General features: G+C 66.8%; 1 protein-coding gene across 1 annotated transcript in view; it reads left to right on the plus strand.

Moving 5' to 3' along the window:
* LOC123830605 (contactin-4-like) overlaps positions 1-16,599 on the plus strand; it is a 212,148-nt gene extending 195,549 nt beyond the window's left edge. The window contains exons 13-22 of the mRNA XM_045857008.1: positions 1,520-1,637; positions 5,061-5,219; positions 6,906-7,055; positions 8,350-8,420; positions 9,126-9,360; positions 11,542-11,654; positions 12,174-12,360; positions 12,746-12,858; positions 14,844-15,012; positions 16,151-16,599. Of these exons, the coding sequence (XP_045712964.1) occupies positions 1,520-1,637; positions 5,061-5,219; positions 6,906-7,055; positions 8,350-8,420; positions 9,126-9,360; positions 11,542-11,654; positions 12,174-12,360; positions 12,746-12,858; positions 14,844-15,012; positions 16,151-16,251 (1,416 nt within the window). The 3' untranslated portion in view covers positions 16,252-16,599. The remainder of the gene's footprint in view (positions 1-1,519; positions 1,638-5,060; positions 5,220-6,905; positions 7,056-8,349; positions 8,421-9,125; positions 9,361-11,541; positions 11,655-12,173; positions 12,361-12,745; positions 12,859-14,843; positions 15,013-16,150) is intronic.
* The last annotated feature ends 296 nt before the right edge of the window (positions 16,600-16,895 follow it).

Raw genomic sequence — 16,895 nt, forward strand, 5'->3', positions numbered from 1 at the left:
GCTGGAGTCCTGAAGCACAGCTCGAAAGGGTATCTGCCCGCCATGTTCGCTGCAGCGGTGTTCACCACCGCCGCTGGGGCGTGGAGGCAGCCCCAGTGCCCGTGGGTGGATGGGCGGACAGAAAAGCTGTGGTGCGTTCACGCGATGGAACGCCGCTCCGCTGTGGAAAGGGAGGAGTCTTGCCCCTCGCAGCAGCCCGGGCCGACCTACCTGGAGAGCACGGTGCTAAAGAAACTGTCAGACAGAGAAGGACAGACACCGCTGATCCCACTTGTGTGTGGAGGAACCTAGAGAACGAACTGAATCAACAAGCAAAACAGAAACTGACCCACAGACGCGAGACCAGGCTGGTGGCTGCCGGCGGGGAGGGGCCGGGGCCGGGGCCGGGGGCTGGGCGGAGGCGGGGTTGAGACAGAGCAGGCGCCGGGGTGGGGGCACAGCGCAGGGCACGCGGGCAGCAAAGAGGTGGTGGTGGCGGTGACTGTTGCAGGTTCGGTGCCAGGAGGGCACGGGGGGCACCCAGGGACGCACAGTGTGACGTGCACGGCTGTCACCACCGCGCCCCGCGCCCGACACCCACACAGAACACCATCAAATGTCGGCTGCGATTGGAAAAGAACAGAACGGGGGCTGGGACGATGCGGGGGCGCAGCCTGGCTCGGCCACCGGCGGGGCATTGGGCGGTGACTTCGGGTGCTCCCTCCCCGGTCAGATCAGGTGGCCAGGCCCCGCCTCCTGGGACAGGTGTGCGGGGCGCTCACGCAGACTGAGCCCCAGCCAGTGCCGTGACTGCCTGCCGGCTGCGAGGGGCCGCTCGCCGCTGCCCAGGGTCACTGGCAGAGGGAGAAGGGCAGCAGAAGGGTCTGCAGTGTGAGGGGGGACAGCCTCATCACTGTCGCCCACCCATGGGGGCTAGAAAGAAGCGGTCTTCCCACATCTGCCCCCGAGGGGCTCCTGCTTGTGCAGCTGTTCTCCAGGCTTCTGGCCGCCGCCGGGCTGGGACAGCGGGGCCTTCCCACTGGCCTGTGCGGCACGTCCACGGGTCCTTGAAAGCACCGCGCGGGGCTCTGCGTCTGGGGCGCGCAGACAGCCGTCCGGCTCTGGGCTGCAGAGGCCCCCAGAGGCCCCCAGAGGAGGGTCTTTCCGAATGCAGGGCCCCAGGGAGGGGAGCAGACCCCGCGCAGCCGACGGGCCCAGGGCGGGTCCGAGGAAGCCCGTGGGACCCAGTCGGGAGCCGCCGTGCGTAAGTCACGTGCCTCCGGCGTGGGCGGCACGTGAGTCCAGAGACCCGGAGCAGCCAGGCCCGGGGTCCGGCCCCGGTGTGTCCTGGACGCAGCCGCGCTCTCGGCGCCCAGGCAGACCCCCCACCCCAGCTGCGGCGGCCGTGGCCCGCGTCCCCGACGTCCCCGTCCTCGGCCAGCGCCCGGCCCGCGCACGGGGCCCGGGGCCCTTCGTGGGACCGCGACCGCGACCGGCAGCGCCCCCTGACGACTAACCGGAGCCGCCGCTCTCTCAGCAGGACTCGGCGGGCGACCTGATGATCCGCAACATCCAGCTCAGGCACGCCGGCAAGTACGTGTGCGCCGTGCAGACCGGCGTGGACCAGCTGTCCGCGGCCGCCAGCCTGATGGTCAGAGGTAGGCGCCCGGCTTCCCCCTCCGCACCGTCCCGGTCCCGGGTGCCTGCCCCGGCCCGGAGCCCCGAACGGCTCGGGGGCTCGGAATTGTGGGGGCAGGGGCGGGCGCCAGGGAGGAGCGAGGCCTTGTGAACAGAGGCTCGCAGTCCGCAGGGGTTTCTGCGCATGGGTTTCTCTCGGGAGGGTGTCGGGGAAGGCGGAGGAGACCGGTTCCTTGGCACTGAGCGTCCCCCCCAGGAGCACCCGTGGGTGGGGACCAGGGATAACGTCACACAAGTACAAGCGCACAGCTTCGGGGGGGTCGGCGTGCTTGGGCAGGTTTCGCCGAAGCCACAGATGAGCGCCTAGGCTGGGGCCAAGGAAGGGCTGGCAGGACACCCTCCCCCCGCCCAGTGTCCCCCCATTCTTTCCCTGAAGTTAATCGTCCCGTCCAGTTCCTAACACACGGCTCCAGAGAGCAGCGCCTCCTGGTGGCCTGGGACGTGGCTAAGCTGGGAGTTCACGTGCAAACTGACGTTTGTGGGGGGGGTCTCTTGGCCTGACTCCAGCCTACGGGTGCGAACCCCCTGTCCCAGCCCCACGGATGGACAGAGTTGCAAGTCCCACAAACCAGTCTGCAAGGGACGAGTCCATGGACTTTGAAGGACTCTCCCTAAATTAAATGTAAAATCTCCGTGAGCCAGTGTACGCTCCGGGCCTCCTAGCCTGGGGAAAGTGGGGCCGTTCGGCCGTGGAGACAGCGCCTGCGGGCCCCTCCCCCCCCGCCGGGCCTGGCGGGGGTGCACAGGCCTCTTGGGCCCATGGGACTCTGGGTACAAGGCAGTGAAATCCAGGGGCTCTCCGAGGCGTGGGCGGCGTGAATCTCAGTGCGCAGCGAACCAGGGTCACGGGAAGCCACAAAAATTGCTGCCCTCTCCTCTGAGCTTAACACTGGGAGGTTGGGGGGTTAGCAACTGAAAGTGGCTCTCAGGAGAAGTTCCAGAAAAAACGATTTTCCAGCCTGTCTGCTCTGGTCCCTCTGTAAATTGCCCTGAGAAACCTTCCGGTGACAGCACAGACCGGGGCGGGGTGGCCAGTGACAGCAGCACAGACGGGGCCGGGTAAGGGGAGAACCCTCCGGCCGGCCGGGGTGCCGCCCCCCGGGGACACCCTGTGGGAACACCTTTGTCTCCCTTCTAAGGTCAGGACACCAGCCCGCTCCCCGCCGGCGGACAGAGGAGTTCTGCTACTGAAAACCTGTCTTCTGTCTAATTAGGATCCTGTTCAGCTCAGCAATTTAAATGCCAATACGTTACACTAATAAATATTTAAATCAGGAATACTCCAAGTTCCTAAATGATACTGTATACTTCATTTCACAGAAAATAACATTAACTACCAGGAGGAATTTGCAAATGTAGCCTGAAAGAAAGTCTGGGTTAATCAGTTCCCAAGGCCGGCAAATGACTGCGGCAGCCCCTGTCCCTGCCTGATCCCCTCCAGCTCCGCCCGGGGCCTCGCTGCCTGTCCCCGGAGCTGCCTGTCCCAGGGGCTGCCCTTCCGGGTGGGGTGGGGGGGGCAGTGGGGAGGGGGCAGGCGCTCCCTGCCCTGGAGGAGGGCGCAGTCTCGGGTGGGACTCGGCGCAGCCCCAAGCCTGGAGCCTCAGCCCGGCCCCCCCAGTCCTCTGATAGTGACCAGGTTCATCTCCAGCGGCCGGGGCAGCTGGGAAGGGCCACCCCCCCATGCTGAGCCCGGACCACAGCCCCAGAGAGCCCGGGACCACGGGAACCTTCCGCTCAGAAGGCGCACGTCTGCTCATGGAGTCCTTGAAAGAGGGCCCCCAGGGCCCCCAGGGCCCCCTGGGGAGGCTGGGGAGCATTCTGCACGGCCACGTCTGTGCATCGTGGCGGGGGTGGGGGGTGCGGATTTTACAAAGGGCTGAGCCCCGCCAGTGCCATCGTCGCTGGACCAGCCACAGCATCTCCAGCGGCCCGCTGGGGGCCCGCAGCCCCTGTCAGTCTCGCCTGTCTGTCCGTCCGTGGAGGGGCTGGGAGACTCCTCTGCCTCCTCCTCCGGGCTCTGATTCCAAAGGCCATCCGAGCAGCGGCAGTCAGGGGCGGGGGACCCGAGGATGAGAAAGAGATTTTATCGCCTTCTGGGCTCTGTCTGGGTGGTAAGGGTCCCGAAGACCTACCGAGGTGGCATTAGGCCGACACGCTGAAATGTCACCGTGGAAACCAACCACCGCGGGCACCCAGGGTCCCGGACCTGTCCTCCGGGGCAGGGAGGGAGAAGGCACGCTCGGTCTCTCCCGCGGGTCCGTGAAGGGGCTGGTCAAGGAGAGGGACTCGGGGCAGGGCACGCACAGCACGGGCGCGAGGTCAGGAGCGGAGTCTTCCTCAAGGAAGCGGCCATTAACTGCCCCACCCTGCACCCCACACCCCCCGGCCCCAGGGCAGGCCCCGCAGGGCCCCACCGGGCTTCCCACTGCTGCCCTGGGCGCGGCGAACCCCTCCCACGCCCGTCCGATGGGCGGGGCGGCCGTCATTCTGCGTCCCTCCCTCGCGGTCACCTTCTCTCTGAGGCGGTCCAGCATGTCCCTGAGCGAGACCTGGGACAGCCCGGCGAGAGCGCTCTGTGCCGGGACCGGGGCCGGGCCGGGTCTCCGCCCTGTGATCAGTATTTCCGGTTTGCCTAACCCTAACCCTAACCGTAACCCTAACCCTGCACCCACTTCCGCCCTCCGTTCTGTTCCTTCCACTTCCAAGCCTGTGGTCACTGGTTCGAGTCCGTGGGCGCAAACAACGTCCACCCGGGAGAGACGCCGGACAGTTGAGGCTCGGCCTGCAGAGGCCGCGGAGGGGTCTGGGGACTCCAGCCGGATCCTGAACGTGCTGGGGAGCGGCCGTGCCACGGCCGTGCCCTGACACCCCTGCCTTCGAGGTGGGGGGAGGGTGGGCAGGGCGACACCAGGACCCCGAAGTTCTGAAGCCGGTTCTGCTCAAGCCCCACCCTCCGGGGTGGGACGGGGCGTTCCCAGCAGGCGCCCGTCCCCGCTGACCGCTGCTGTGTCCCGCAACGGCGCCCGGCCAGCAGGGCGCGCACATGAGTGAGGGGCGGGTTAGAGAGTGTGGGCCCTGCGTGCCGGCCCCCCGGCCCCCCGGCCCCCCGGCCCCCCGGTCCCCCGGCCCCCCGGCCCAGCCTCAGCACAAACGCTCTGCCGCAGCCCGCGCTCCACCTGCTGGTCCTTCCTGTCGCACGGGAGCCCCCGGGAACGGGGTGCATCTCGGTCACCGCGGGCTGCGAGCCCAGAGGGACACGGGGCACCTCGGCGGTGTTCGGTAGGGAGGGGTCTCGGGACCAGTCGGGGACCAATGAGGAAGGGCCCGTGCGCTCAGACATCGGCCCCCGCCGCCCCACGCCTGAGGGTCTTGCTCTCCGGCAGGTCCCCCAGGCCCCCCCGAGGCCGTGACGGTCGATGAAATCACAGACACCACCGCCCAGCTGTCCTGGAGGCCCGGGCCCGACAACCACAGCCCCGTCACTGTGTACGCCATCCAAGCCAGGACCCCGTTCTCCGTGGGCTGGCAGGCCGTCAGCACAGGTACCGCACTGGCCGTCCGCACGGGGGTCCGCGGGCCTCCCGGGACCCGGCGTGACGGGCCCAGCGCCGCAGCAGAGCTGCGGGCGCCGGGGTCCTCGTCAGGCACAGCGGGGCGACACCCCACCAGGGCAGTGGGTCCTAGTCCACAGCCAGCTGTGCTGTGCCCCGTTCAGTGCCATCTCCCCGCGGGGACACAGAGGTGCAGGCTGGTGCACTGCGGTCCCCGTCACAGGGACACGGGGCTCCGGGAACCCGGGAACCAGGCAGTGGCTCGGGGCCGCCGGGCGGGCCGCCCGCGGCTGTAGGCGGATCAGTCTGGGCCCGGAGAGGCGTGAGAAGTGGCTGCAGTACGCAGGGCGCGGGTCGGCCCCTCCTCCACTGTGCCTGGCGGCGCCCCCAGACTGGCCTGCTCTGCTGTCCTGCCTGGGTCCCACTGCGGGGAAACGGACACACCGGTGGTTGTTGCCCGCAAGGCGCCGGCTCCTCCTGCCCCCGGGCGCTGGCTGCGCGGCCTCGGCGTGGTGAGGCAGCATTAACTGGAGGGATGTGTCCAGCTTTATGGAACCGAGAGGAACCCTGGGGACTGGGACAACCCGCCCCCCTCTCCCCACTGTAACTCGCCCAGCTCGGTCCCGGCTGCCCTCCTGCTGCGGGCGAGGCTCAGGAAGGGGAGGCAGGAGGTGGGAGGGCGGGGCGGGGTGGGGGGAGTCTGGCCCTGACGGGATCTGCGTGTCCCGGTCAGCGGGCACGAGGGGCACACAGGAGAGACGCGGCTGTGGAGCTCTGTCACACACAGGAAATGCTGTGGGCGTGTAACGGGAGAGGGGGTGCCGGCCAGTTTACAGAAAGACGACTCCGGTGTGTCCAGCCCTCGCCAGGCACCCTGCGCCCTGCTGGGCACTCGTCCTCGTGGGCTCTGTCCACCTGTCCACAGGCAGGAAGGGACACTGTTATCAGTCTCATTGACGGCAGGGAACCCGAGGTGTGGGGCGGTGGGGCGACCCGCCCGAGGCCCCTTGGCTGCTGAGTGTGGATTCAGAGTTGGAACCGGCTGCTAAGCGCCTGACTCCGGAGCCCGCGCCCCACCTCGGCGGGGGGTGGAGGGGACTGTGTCTGTGCTGGCCCTCGAGGCTGGCAGCCACCGCCCGCTCCCCGCTGTGAGGGCCTGGCTCTGCCCCGGCCGTGCCCCTCCGGACGCCCGGCGTCCCACGGGAAGTCTGCCTCAGGAAGCAGCCCGACTGCAAGCCCCGCCCGGCCACCCTGGCGGTTCCACCTCCCTGACTCCCAGGCCCTCGCAGCTCAGAGCCACCCCCAACGCCCACAGAGCCCTTCCTCAGGGGAGCCAGCGCGGCCCCGTCACCCTGAGTCAGGCTCGGGCGGAGCCTGCAGTGGACGGAGGCGCCAACCCAGAGCGGCCTTGGGCGAGCCCCTTCCTGCGTCAGGGCGCCGCCCTCACCTGCACACACGAGACCACCCCGTCGCCGTCCCCATGGGGCGGCGCTGAGAACTAACCGGCGTGCACGTCAGGTGGCTCCCAGCCGTGAAGACAGTGACCCCCTTGCGGGAGTCTGAGTTCCGGGCTCAGCCGCGGGAACAGGGGTCGTGCGGCGCCCTGGGCACGGTCCGGGCGGGGAGGCGGGCGGACACTCCTGCCCCCCAACCCGGGACGCCCCTGATGCCTTTCAGTCCCCGAAGTCATCGACGGGAAGACGTTCACGGCGACCGTGGCGGGCTTAAACCCCTGGGTGGAGTACGAGTTCCGCGCGGTGGCGGCCAACGCCATCGGCATCGGGGAGCCCAGCCAGCCCTCGGAGAAGCGGCGGACCGAGGAGGCCCGTGAGTGCTCCCCAGGCAGACGGCCCCTTGGGGCCGTGACCCTTCCTGCGGTCATCCCCGGGGCCTCTGTGAGCACGCCCTCCCTCCCTGAGGGTCAGAAGGGTCAGCCTCTCCCTCCGCACGGGCCCGTGTGCGGGGACACGGGGGCGCTTGGGCCTCTCCAGCCGCAGCTCTGTCTTCCCGGGTCTGCTCGTCGGCGGGACCCCCACCAGGGCGCGCTCTCGCGCACACCCCCACGGGACCCCCCGGGGGCCGAGGGCGGGGTCTTCAGAGAAGGGCAGGCAGGGGTCTTAGGGGATAGACCGCACCCCGAAGCTGAGATCGGGCACCCCGCCACTCCCGGGTCGGCAGCCTCGTCGGACCCCCGCGACCGCTGCTGCAGTGAGCCCAGGGAGGAGGTGACCTGAACCCGCTGGGTCACGCGTCCCTGAAATTCTGTCGCGCACACGGGGGCCCGGGGGGGGGGGGGCCGGGGTTCCCAGCCGACACGAGGCCCTTTGCTTGCTGAAGGGAGAGCGGGGACCCTGAACAGACGGGAACCCTGAGCCCGCTCCTGGACCAAACCCGCCAGGGGCGTCTCACGGCTGTGACCGGGGGGCCGTGGCCAGTCCCAGCTGCCTGCGTACCACTGGGCACCCCTACAGCTGCCCGGAGTCCTTCTCCGAGACGTGGTGGTGCTGCGGCTAACGCCCCCGCCTGCCCCCCCGCGCCAGCCGGGACGGCCTTCATCCCCCCAACAGCCCTGAGGAGGGAGCTCGCGCCACGTCCCTCTTGTACAGAGAAAACTGGGACCGCCAGCTCAGGCCCCGTGAGCCGGGGGGTCCGCCTCTGAGCACCGCCCGCCTCTGCCCCCCGCACCCACCCCTCCGCCCTCCGAGACGCCGCGAGGCCGGCCCTCCCCTGGGCAGCCTGCCGCTCCCGCCCCTCTCCGTCCAGCCCAAGCGCTCCCTCTCGGACCTCACGCTGTGACTGCCCCGTGTCCCCTGTGTGCTGCCCCCCATGCACCGCCCCGTGACTGGTCAGCGCCTCCCCCAGCGGTAGACCCAGAGCCACCATCCCTTCCTCCTGCGGCGACCCTCGGCCTCCGGGGATGGAGCCGAGCGAGGGGCCTCGGGGCCGGTAACACCCGTGCCTTGTTGGAGGGGAACCGGGGGCCCTTGGGGTTTCTGGTCTGAAAAGACAGGTGTGTGTGCGCCCGGCCATGGGCCCCAGTGAGTCACCCTGCCGGCCGGCCGCCTCCCGGCCCCTCATTTGCCTTTGCCCCTGACGTGACCTCCTTCTCGTCCCCCGACAGTCCCTGAGGTCACCCCAGCTAACGTCAGCGGTGGAGGCGGCAGCAAGTCAGAGCTGGTCATCACCTGGGAGGTAAGGGGGTCCCCGCCCAAGGGGAGCCCACGCCCGTCTGGGCTGTTCCGTGTTTTCCTCCGTGGAAACACGTCTGGGAAGGGCCCCCCGTGTCGTAGCAGCCGAAACCCGTCTGCGTGCGAACCGCCCCCCCAGAGCTCACAGCCGGGGGCAGCCCGCCGATCACTGGGTGAAGTTCTAAAACAGTCGTGAGGGTGGGGGGGGCGGTTCCAGAGGGTTCTCCATCTTTCTGGAGGATTCCCGATGACCGCCTCGGCCAGGCCCCAGCTGCGAGAGTCGCTCCGCCTCCAGCCCCCCCCCTCCAGCCCTGAGCGGGGCGGTCTGGCCAGAGCCAAGGGGCTCTCCCTTCTGTGGGCGCCTCGGTCTGGCCGGGGCCGGAGGAAGATTCGGGGCGGGTGGCTTTCCGTCAGCCGGCTGCCGTCTTTCACGGCCGTCTCCGCTGTTTCGGAGCCGGGCCTGGGCCGCGCTGCACACGCAAACACTGGCCGAGGCTGTTTAACCCTGCCCCGTGCCCCGCCCCCCAGTGTCGGAGGGAGGCCGAGGGCGGCCCAGGCCCAGGCTCCAGAGTCGAGGAGGCCCACAATGAGACGGGCAGGGCGGGGAACCCAGACGGCAGTGCCCGGTTGGCCGCGTAAACCCATCCTGGCGTTAGAGCCGGACCTCGGGGTTCCGGAGCCTCTCTCTGACCGCGCCCTCCGCCCGCAGACGGTGCCCGAGGAGCTGCAGAACGGACGAGGCTTCGGCTACGTGGTGGCCTTCCGGCCCTACGGCACCGGCACCTGGATGCTGACGGTACTGGCCTCGGCCGACGCCTGCAGATACGTCTTCCGGAACGAGAGCGTGCGCCCCTTCGCCCCCTTCGAGGTCCGCGTGGGCACCTACAACAGCAAGGGCGAGGGCCCCTTCAGCCCCGTCACGGTGGTGTACTCCGCGGAGGAAGGTGCGGGCCCCCACCGTGGGGACGGGCCCCCCCCCCCGGGGTACGGGTTCCAGGACATGCAGGTGCAGGGCACCGCGCCCGTCAGCGAGCGGGAGGCGGCTCTTGATCTGGGAAACGGGCGACGCAGAAACCGTGGCTGGTTGTGCGCCACCGGGCTCCATGCAGGACAGCAGGTCTCCTGTGGGTAACTCCACGGGCCGCCCGCAGTGGGCGCCACTGCTGAGGCCCGGAGCGGCAGGCTCCGTGGGCGGTCCTCCTGCCTGTGCCCACGTCAGCTTCCCTCAGAAGGACTGTGGCCTCTGTCACCCCCTTCGGTGACTGTCAGAGCAGGATTGGCGTGGCCTCGCGCCATTTTATCTTTATAAAGCCTCTGGCACGGACCCTCATTCTGGGTTATTAAGGATGAGTCGCAACACGGCGTGGTCACCCTCAACCCTGTCCCCAGGGTCCCCACGCACGGTCCCTGCTGCCCCAGTGCCCCTTGCACAGTCTTCGTCGCCACAGGAGTGCATCCCCCCGTTACAACAGGCGTGTCCACAGGGACACCGTAGGGGGACGTCTGGCAGCTGAGTCTGGTTTGCAGCAGGAGGAGGTGTGGGGGACTCCCCGCCGAGCAGCCCCCTGACACTCAGCAGCCCGCAGGCCCCACCCCGCCCCGCTGTCCCCAGCTCCCAGGCTGCCCTGCACTCCAGCCGTCTCCCAGGACTGCAGCTATCCAGCTGTCCACGCAAGCTCCATCCCGTGCACATGTCCCCGGTCTCGCCCACCTCGGGACTTCGCACACGCGCCCTCCAGGCCTCAGCGTGAAGGACCGAGGCCCCCTCTCGGTCCCCAGGCTGGCGGAGTGCAGCCTGTCCCCTTCCCAGCGTCCTCTGCAGTAATGCTCTTCGCCACGCGTTATAAAGTTTGAATTTCAGTTTTACGTCCTCACTAAGGTGTGTCTGTGGAGGGCCCGCCGTTCATCCATAGACACCTCCGTGTCACGGGTGTCTACCCGCGTGGGACGCGTGGGCCCTTCACGAGTGCTGACTCAGGGAACACGGAACGCAGTCACTGAGTGTCCCAGAGAGGCCGGGGCTCAGGGGCGTCTTTGTCCGGCGCCTTCCGCAGGGCGATGGCACCCCAGGGCGCGCGCCCAGGTGGCTTGCAAACCTGCCAGATGGACCTTTAGAAACACGTAGTGGTTCCGTGTAGATGGGAACTGCATTAGGAGAAAACACAGCTGTGAAATCCAAACCCCGATTTCGTGACTATTATTGCTCAGGACATGGCCAAGTTCTTCTTTAAGAAAGGGCACTGACCCTGGCTGGTGTGGCTCAGTGGAGTGAGCGCAGGCCTGCGAACAAAGGGTCACCGGTTCCATTCCCAGTCAGGGCACTTGCCTGGGTTGCGGGCCAGGTCCCCAGTAGGGGGTGTGCAAGAGGCAACCACCCATTGATGTTTCTCTCCCTCTGTTTCTCCCTCCCTTCCACTCTCTAAAATAAATTAATTAAATCTTTAAAAAAAAAATTCTATGAAAAAAAGGACACTGAAAGGATATGTTAACATTTAGGAATGGTACGAAGTTTTGGCAAAAATCCGGTAAAAACCACTGAAGTTCAGAAAACAGTCTTGGCCCAGACGCTTGTGTGCCACCGAGGGAGCTGAGGCCCGAGACGAGCAGGGCACGTGTCCGAGGCCACACGGTGTGCTGTGCGGGTCTCAGCAGCCACCCGGCTCTCCTGGGCCACAGCCACAGCGTCAGCCGACGGTCCTGCTCCCGTTTCCTGTCTCGGTCATACCCCAGGGACTGGGACACGTGCCTGTGACGTAACAATTAAGAGCTGGGATCATTTAAAGAGCGGGAAAAGAAAATGCATGGGGCCGGGACATCACAGTTAAGAAGGACCTGTGTTAAGTGGAACTTGGTGCCCGAACTGGAGCGGTCCTGGCGGCTGGCCTCACTCACCCCCACCTCACCACCGGGGGCCTTGCACAAGCATGTGCATCGCTGCCTTTACCCCCAGCTGTCCGTGCAGGTGGTCAGCCACAGCTCTTCCCCTGTGGCATCGGGGCGTGGGTTACACCCAACACCCACGAGGGCGGCTCCGTAACCATGGGTTCTCTGCCCGCCTCTGGGTGTCCAGAAGCCTGTGCAGAAGCAGCTGACTGAGTCACGCCCTTTTCCACCCTCCCCTGTAGAACCCACCAAACCCCCGGCCGACCTCTTCGCCAGAAGCCTGTCTGCAACCGACATCGAAGTGTTCTGGGCCTCCCCCGCGGAAAAGAACAGAGGGCGGATACAGGGCTATGAGGTCAGCAGGGGATCGGCGCTCGGCCGTGGAAAGGAGTCCCTCCCGGGCGGCGAGCCCTGCAGACACACTCGTGCTCAGAGGCCTGCGCTCCAGGGGCCCGGCGCGGGTGGGGGCGTTCACGGGAGCAGAGGGCCTCCCACTGCGGGACTGGCTTTCGGGGCCGCACTCGGAGATGCATTCCAGAATGTGCGCGCGTCTGAGCGTTTGCATGAGTAAGATGCTCGGCAAGAGGAGCCTGGACTTCGGATGCCCGCAGAGTCTAGTGGCCCAAAGCAGAGGTGGGGAAAAGGGGGGAAGGGCCAATGTGGTGGCCCGGGTCACACGTCACCACGCACATGCGTGAGAGCCAGGGGCCCCGCCCACCATGGGTGACGGCTAGGATCCCGCAGAGCGCGCGGCTCTGAAGCTCCGCCTGCGCGCCCCTGTCGTCAGGGTCTCGGTGGGAAAGCATCTGGCCCCGCGACAATGCGCACGTCCCGGGGGGCGTGGTCTGCAAGGCCCGGCGTTTTATTTCCGTAGGTCAAATACTGGAGGCACGAAGACAAGGAGGAGAACGCTAGGAAAATACGGACACCCGGGAACCAGACGTCGGCCAAAATCTCCAACTTGCAAGGCAGCGCGCTGTACCACGTGGCCGTCAAGGCCTACAACACGGCTGGGGTCGGCCCCTCCAGCGCCGCCGTCAACGTGACCACCCGGAAGCCGCGTAAGCGCGGCCTCGCTCGGACGCGCCCCGAGGCCTCCCCCGCGCGCCCCACCCCCCGCGGGCATCTGCGCGATAGTTGTTGTGTCACTGCGTGGATCGAGATCCACCCGAGCTCTTCAGCAGAGCCTTGCGGGACACCGTGCGGAGCTCCCTGCTCCGACGGAGGGCGGAGAGGCCGGTGGTTCCCTCCGCACCGGGAAGGGCGCAGGCGGCCGCCGGAGTCCTGCTCCATCTGTGGCGCCGCGTGCGCGGGGTGTCGGGCCGGGGAGACGCGCGTGAGCGCGGCAGCCCCTGGAACTGCCTCCGCGCTCCGCCCCCCGTGGGGAGACGGCCCTCGGAGCCCACTGCAGCCCGGTAACCTGCGCCTTCGGTGTCTTCTCTGCAGCGCCCAGTCAGCCTCCCGGAAACATCGTGTGGAACTCGTCCGACTCCAAGATTGTCCTCAACTGGGACCGCGTGACGGCGCTGGGAAACGAGTCGGAGGTGAAGGGCTACAAGGTGGGTGGCTCCTCGCGCCGCCAGGGCCGTTCTTGGGACGGTCCCCTCCCCGGAAGCGCGGGCGCCGGGGCCCCGCTGCCCCCCGCGGCCGCGGACTCCCAGCCCTCCGGGAACCTCTGCCCCGTGGTGTTGGGCCTGAGTGTGGTCGCCGCTCCCGGGCCACCCGCCAGGATTTGGGGAGCCGCCTACGCGGGGCGCAGGGAGAGCGGGTCAGGGATGGCGGAGGCCCGGAGGTGCGGGCTGCGGAGCATCTGGAGGAGCCGTTAACCGGTCGGCTCTCCGCTCGGTGCCCCTCCCGTCTCTGCAGCGTTTTGCCCCACATCCGCCGCAGTGGCTCCCCGGGGCTGCCGGTGGCGCATCGCTGCCCTCTCGCCCCTGAGTCAGGAAGACGGGTGTGTGGGAAAGACGCAAGGATGCTTCTTCCGAAAATTCCTTTGCGCGATCCCATGCTGTTGGCCTGACTTGACTTTAAAGAGCCGGAAAAGGAAATGCACGGGACCGGGGCGTCACAATGAAATGAAAAAGAGTTAAACATCCTGCCGGTGTCCTCAGGCATCTCGCTGCTGCCTGAGATCCCACCTAAACGGCGAGGGGGGCTCACCCAAAAACTGACCTTTTTCCGTGACCCAGCAGTGGGGGCGGGGCCAGAGTGCACAGTCTCCCGCGGTGGGGTCACCCCGGGCTCCGGGCTGGGCGGTCAGCACGCCTCCCCCCCACCCCACCCCGCCTCTCCCCGTGTCCCCGCGGGGCCCCCGCACGGGCTGCTGGGTGCCGGGTCCCCAGGCTTACTGCGCAGCTGCCGGCCCGGCGTGGGAGGTCGCCCACACTGCCCATCTTCTCCGCGGCCACAGCCGGACGGGCTCGGTCAGCGGCTCAGGCTCTGAGGGAGGGAACAGGCTCTTCCCCGCGGTGCGGTGCCCCGAGTGGGCACCAGGGGGCTGTCGGGCCCACGTTCCGACCACTGCTTACACGGAGAAGGCTTGGACCTGGAGGCCGACACCAAAGATGGGGCTGGGGACAGCCAGCTGGAGGACAGAGGACCCTCAGAGGCGTGACGGTCACTGCGGGCATCTGAAGGGCGGTCAACGGAAGGTCGGGGTCAGCCCCCCAGCTCCCGAGGAGGGAAAGGGCGGCCGAGGAGGGGGGGACCACCTGGGGGTGAGCATCCATTTGCCCTGCTGTGTGGGGGCGGAGCTCTTCCAAAGGTGGACAGCGTTCACAGAGAGGGGGTGCTCTTCGTCCCTGGAGAGTCGATGGCCACCGGGTGAGGTGTCAGGCAGGGACAGAGGGGGGACAGTTCAGTCACGGGGCCCTGAGAGTTCTCTCCGGTCCCGGACCGTGAGTGGGGAACGCCCGAAACGAGGTTTCTGAGAAACCACGGGCCCGGGGCCGTGTTGACCAGGCCTCCAGGGTCCTTCTGGGGTGGCCCAGTGGCCTGAGCGCCGGCCTGCCAGCCGACAGGTCGCCGGTTCAGTTCCCAGCCCGGGCACACGCCGGGCTGTGGGCCGGGTCCCCGGTCGGGGGGTGTGAGAGGCAGCCCGTTGATTCGTACATCGATGCTCTTCTCCCTCTTTGCCTCCCTCCCTCCCTCCTCTCTCAAAGTAAGTAAATAAGATCTTTAAAAAAGAAGGAAATGGCAGGCACCTTAATGAGCTGCCTCGTAGTGTGTTCACTATAGAAGAAAAGAATGGTAAGATCCAAATCTGTGATTTTGAAATGTTTTCGGAGAGAAGAACTTAAAGTCAGAACGCTCAGGCCTGGTAGGAGCGGCCTCCATCGGCCCCAGAATGAGTGGGAATGAGAGGCCCCTCAGGGGCCTGACCGCAGGGCCCCTCGGATGGAGGGAGCCACAGGAGCCAGCGCCTTTTGAGGGGGGGGTCGCTGCAGTGCGTGCGGGTGGCCTGACAGCCCCCACATTCCCGAGCAGTGCCGGGGCCCAGCGGGGGGCACGGCAGGTGACGCCCGCCCCTCCACGTCGCCGGCAGGTCCTGTACAGGTGGAACAGACACGGCGGCACGTCCGTCGTCGAGACGAACGGGACGTCGGTGGAGCTCGCCCTGCCGCTGGACCAGGACTGCATCGTCGAGATCAGGCCCTTCAGCGACGGGGGCGACGGCAGCGCCAGCGAGCAGATCCGAATCCCAAAGAGGACAGGTGAGGGTGCGTCCCCTCCCCCACCTGCCTCTGCCGGGAGCTGCACGGTGGGTCCGGGCTGCTGTGGGCTCGGCCGGGCGCAGAGAGAGCCGCGCCAGAGAGCCAGGCTGCAGTGGCCCCGGGTCGGCGGCCCCGGTGGGGCCCCGTGGTCGCCCAGAGAGCAGCCCAGAGAGTCGAGAGTGCACCTCTCTTGGCGGGGACAAGCGTGGGGCTCGATGGGCACCCCAGTGGCACAGTGCAGCGCAGTGTCTCTGGCTGAAAACACTGAGGCCCAACACTCTTCATTCGGAGGGGGGCACGTGACACGTGAGTGTGGACGCACACGTGTGTACAGCCAAGGTCGCCTTTGTGCACGCACAGTAGCCTGTGAGAATAACAGGGGTCAAAAGCGTGTTCACAGCTGTGCACACGGGACACACAGTTACTTGTGCCGTCACGTGTCACCGTCGTGTGGTTCTCCACAGGAACACCCAGAAGCCCGTGTTTGCCCGCCCTGTTGCATTTTCGAGCAAACACGTTCATTCCTATTCCTCAGACGCTGCGTTTGCAAATGTCTCGGCCAGCAGCGTAGTTTTTGTTACTACTGAGTGATCTCATTTATCTAAAAAAACACAGAATAGGCACATTCTGAGACAGATTTCTGGCTGGCAGGGGCCGGCCAGCAGCGGGCGCTGTGGCCCGATGGGCCCTGGGCTCCATTTGGGGTGACGGGAACGTTCTGGAACTAGACAGCAGTGCTGGCTGCCGGAAAGTCCGTGTGGCTCTCCGCCCCCTTTGCACGTGACAGGAGGCTCACAAAGGCTGGAGGTGGGCGCTTCAGGCCGTCAGAGGGGAGATGGCATTTTCAGTCCCAGACAAAGCCCTGCCCGGAGTCCTGGGTTCCCGTCCCCTCTGCGAAGGGTCCCCCAGGCTAGTGTCCGGGTGCGGGAAGAGCAAAGCCACAGCGGGGCACCCACGAAGCCCTAGCTGGACAGCCGCAGGGCTGGTGTCCATGCCGTCCCTCGGCGGCGGTCATTCCCTGTAGAATCCACCAGTCCCCTCCGGTTCCCTCCGGCTGCCCCTTCGGAAGCCCCTTGGCCTCGCTTCCCGCGGCGGCCAGGGGGCGGCGCTGTCGAGTGACCGCCTTCTCTCTCCGCAGACGCCTACGCCCGCGGCGCGGGCCCGTCCACCTCCAACGCCTGCGCGCTGTCCGCCCTCAGCACCATCATGCTGTCGCTCACGGCCAGGTCCAGCTTGTGACGCTCGGCGACACCGCGCCAGCGGCGCTGGGAGCGCCCAGGGCTGAGTGATGTGGTCGCTGAGTACATCTTATTCCTGGAAAAAAAAAAATGTTTCTTGCTTCTTTAGGAATGGCATTCGACAGAACTTCCTCAAAGCGAGTCGAGCTTTGTCCGCGGTTCCCCCGGAAACGCAGCAATGCACTGAAGACATCTGTAATACGATGTTACCAAAGCGGTTTACATACGTCCTTATATGCATATTTTTATTATATATTTAGTGTTTTATAGAATTTTTTAAAGTTAACATGAAATGTAGATATTAATTTTTTTCCTCTGCTATAAAACGCGATGGGCACCAGTCATACAATTATGGTTTGAGAATGTTTCCTTTAGAGACAGAGTTTGCGACTCACCTCGATGACGGGCTTGCGAACCCCTTGTCCCGCTGTGCACGGGGGGGGGGGGGAAGGGCGGGGGCCGGGGCCTGTTCGCGCTCCAGGCTGCTCGGGGGCGGGCTGTGGGTGCCGCTGCGGGCGGCCCAGCGTCGGGCCGGGTCCTCGCACACGGACACCGTGTTTCCCGCCCCCGCGTGGGTTTCGTTGTGCATCTGGACTCAACTCGAGATGGTCTCAGGGACGGCTGCGAGCTCACACCTCGACTGCT

Source organism: Phyllostomus hastatus, unplaced genomic scaffold (assembly GCF_019186645.2).
Source record: "Phyllostomus hastatus isolate PE091 unplaced genomic scaffold, TTU_PhHast_1.1 phas_scaffold_129, whole genome shotgun sequence".
NCBI lineage: Eukaryota > Metazoa > Chordata > Mammalia > Chiroptera > Phyllostomidae > Phyllostomus > Phyllostomus hastatus.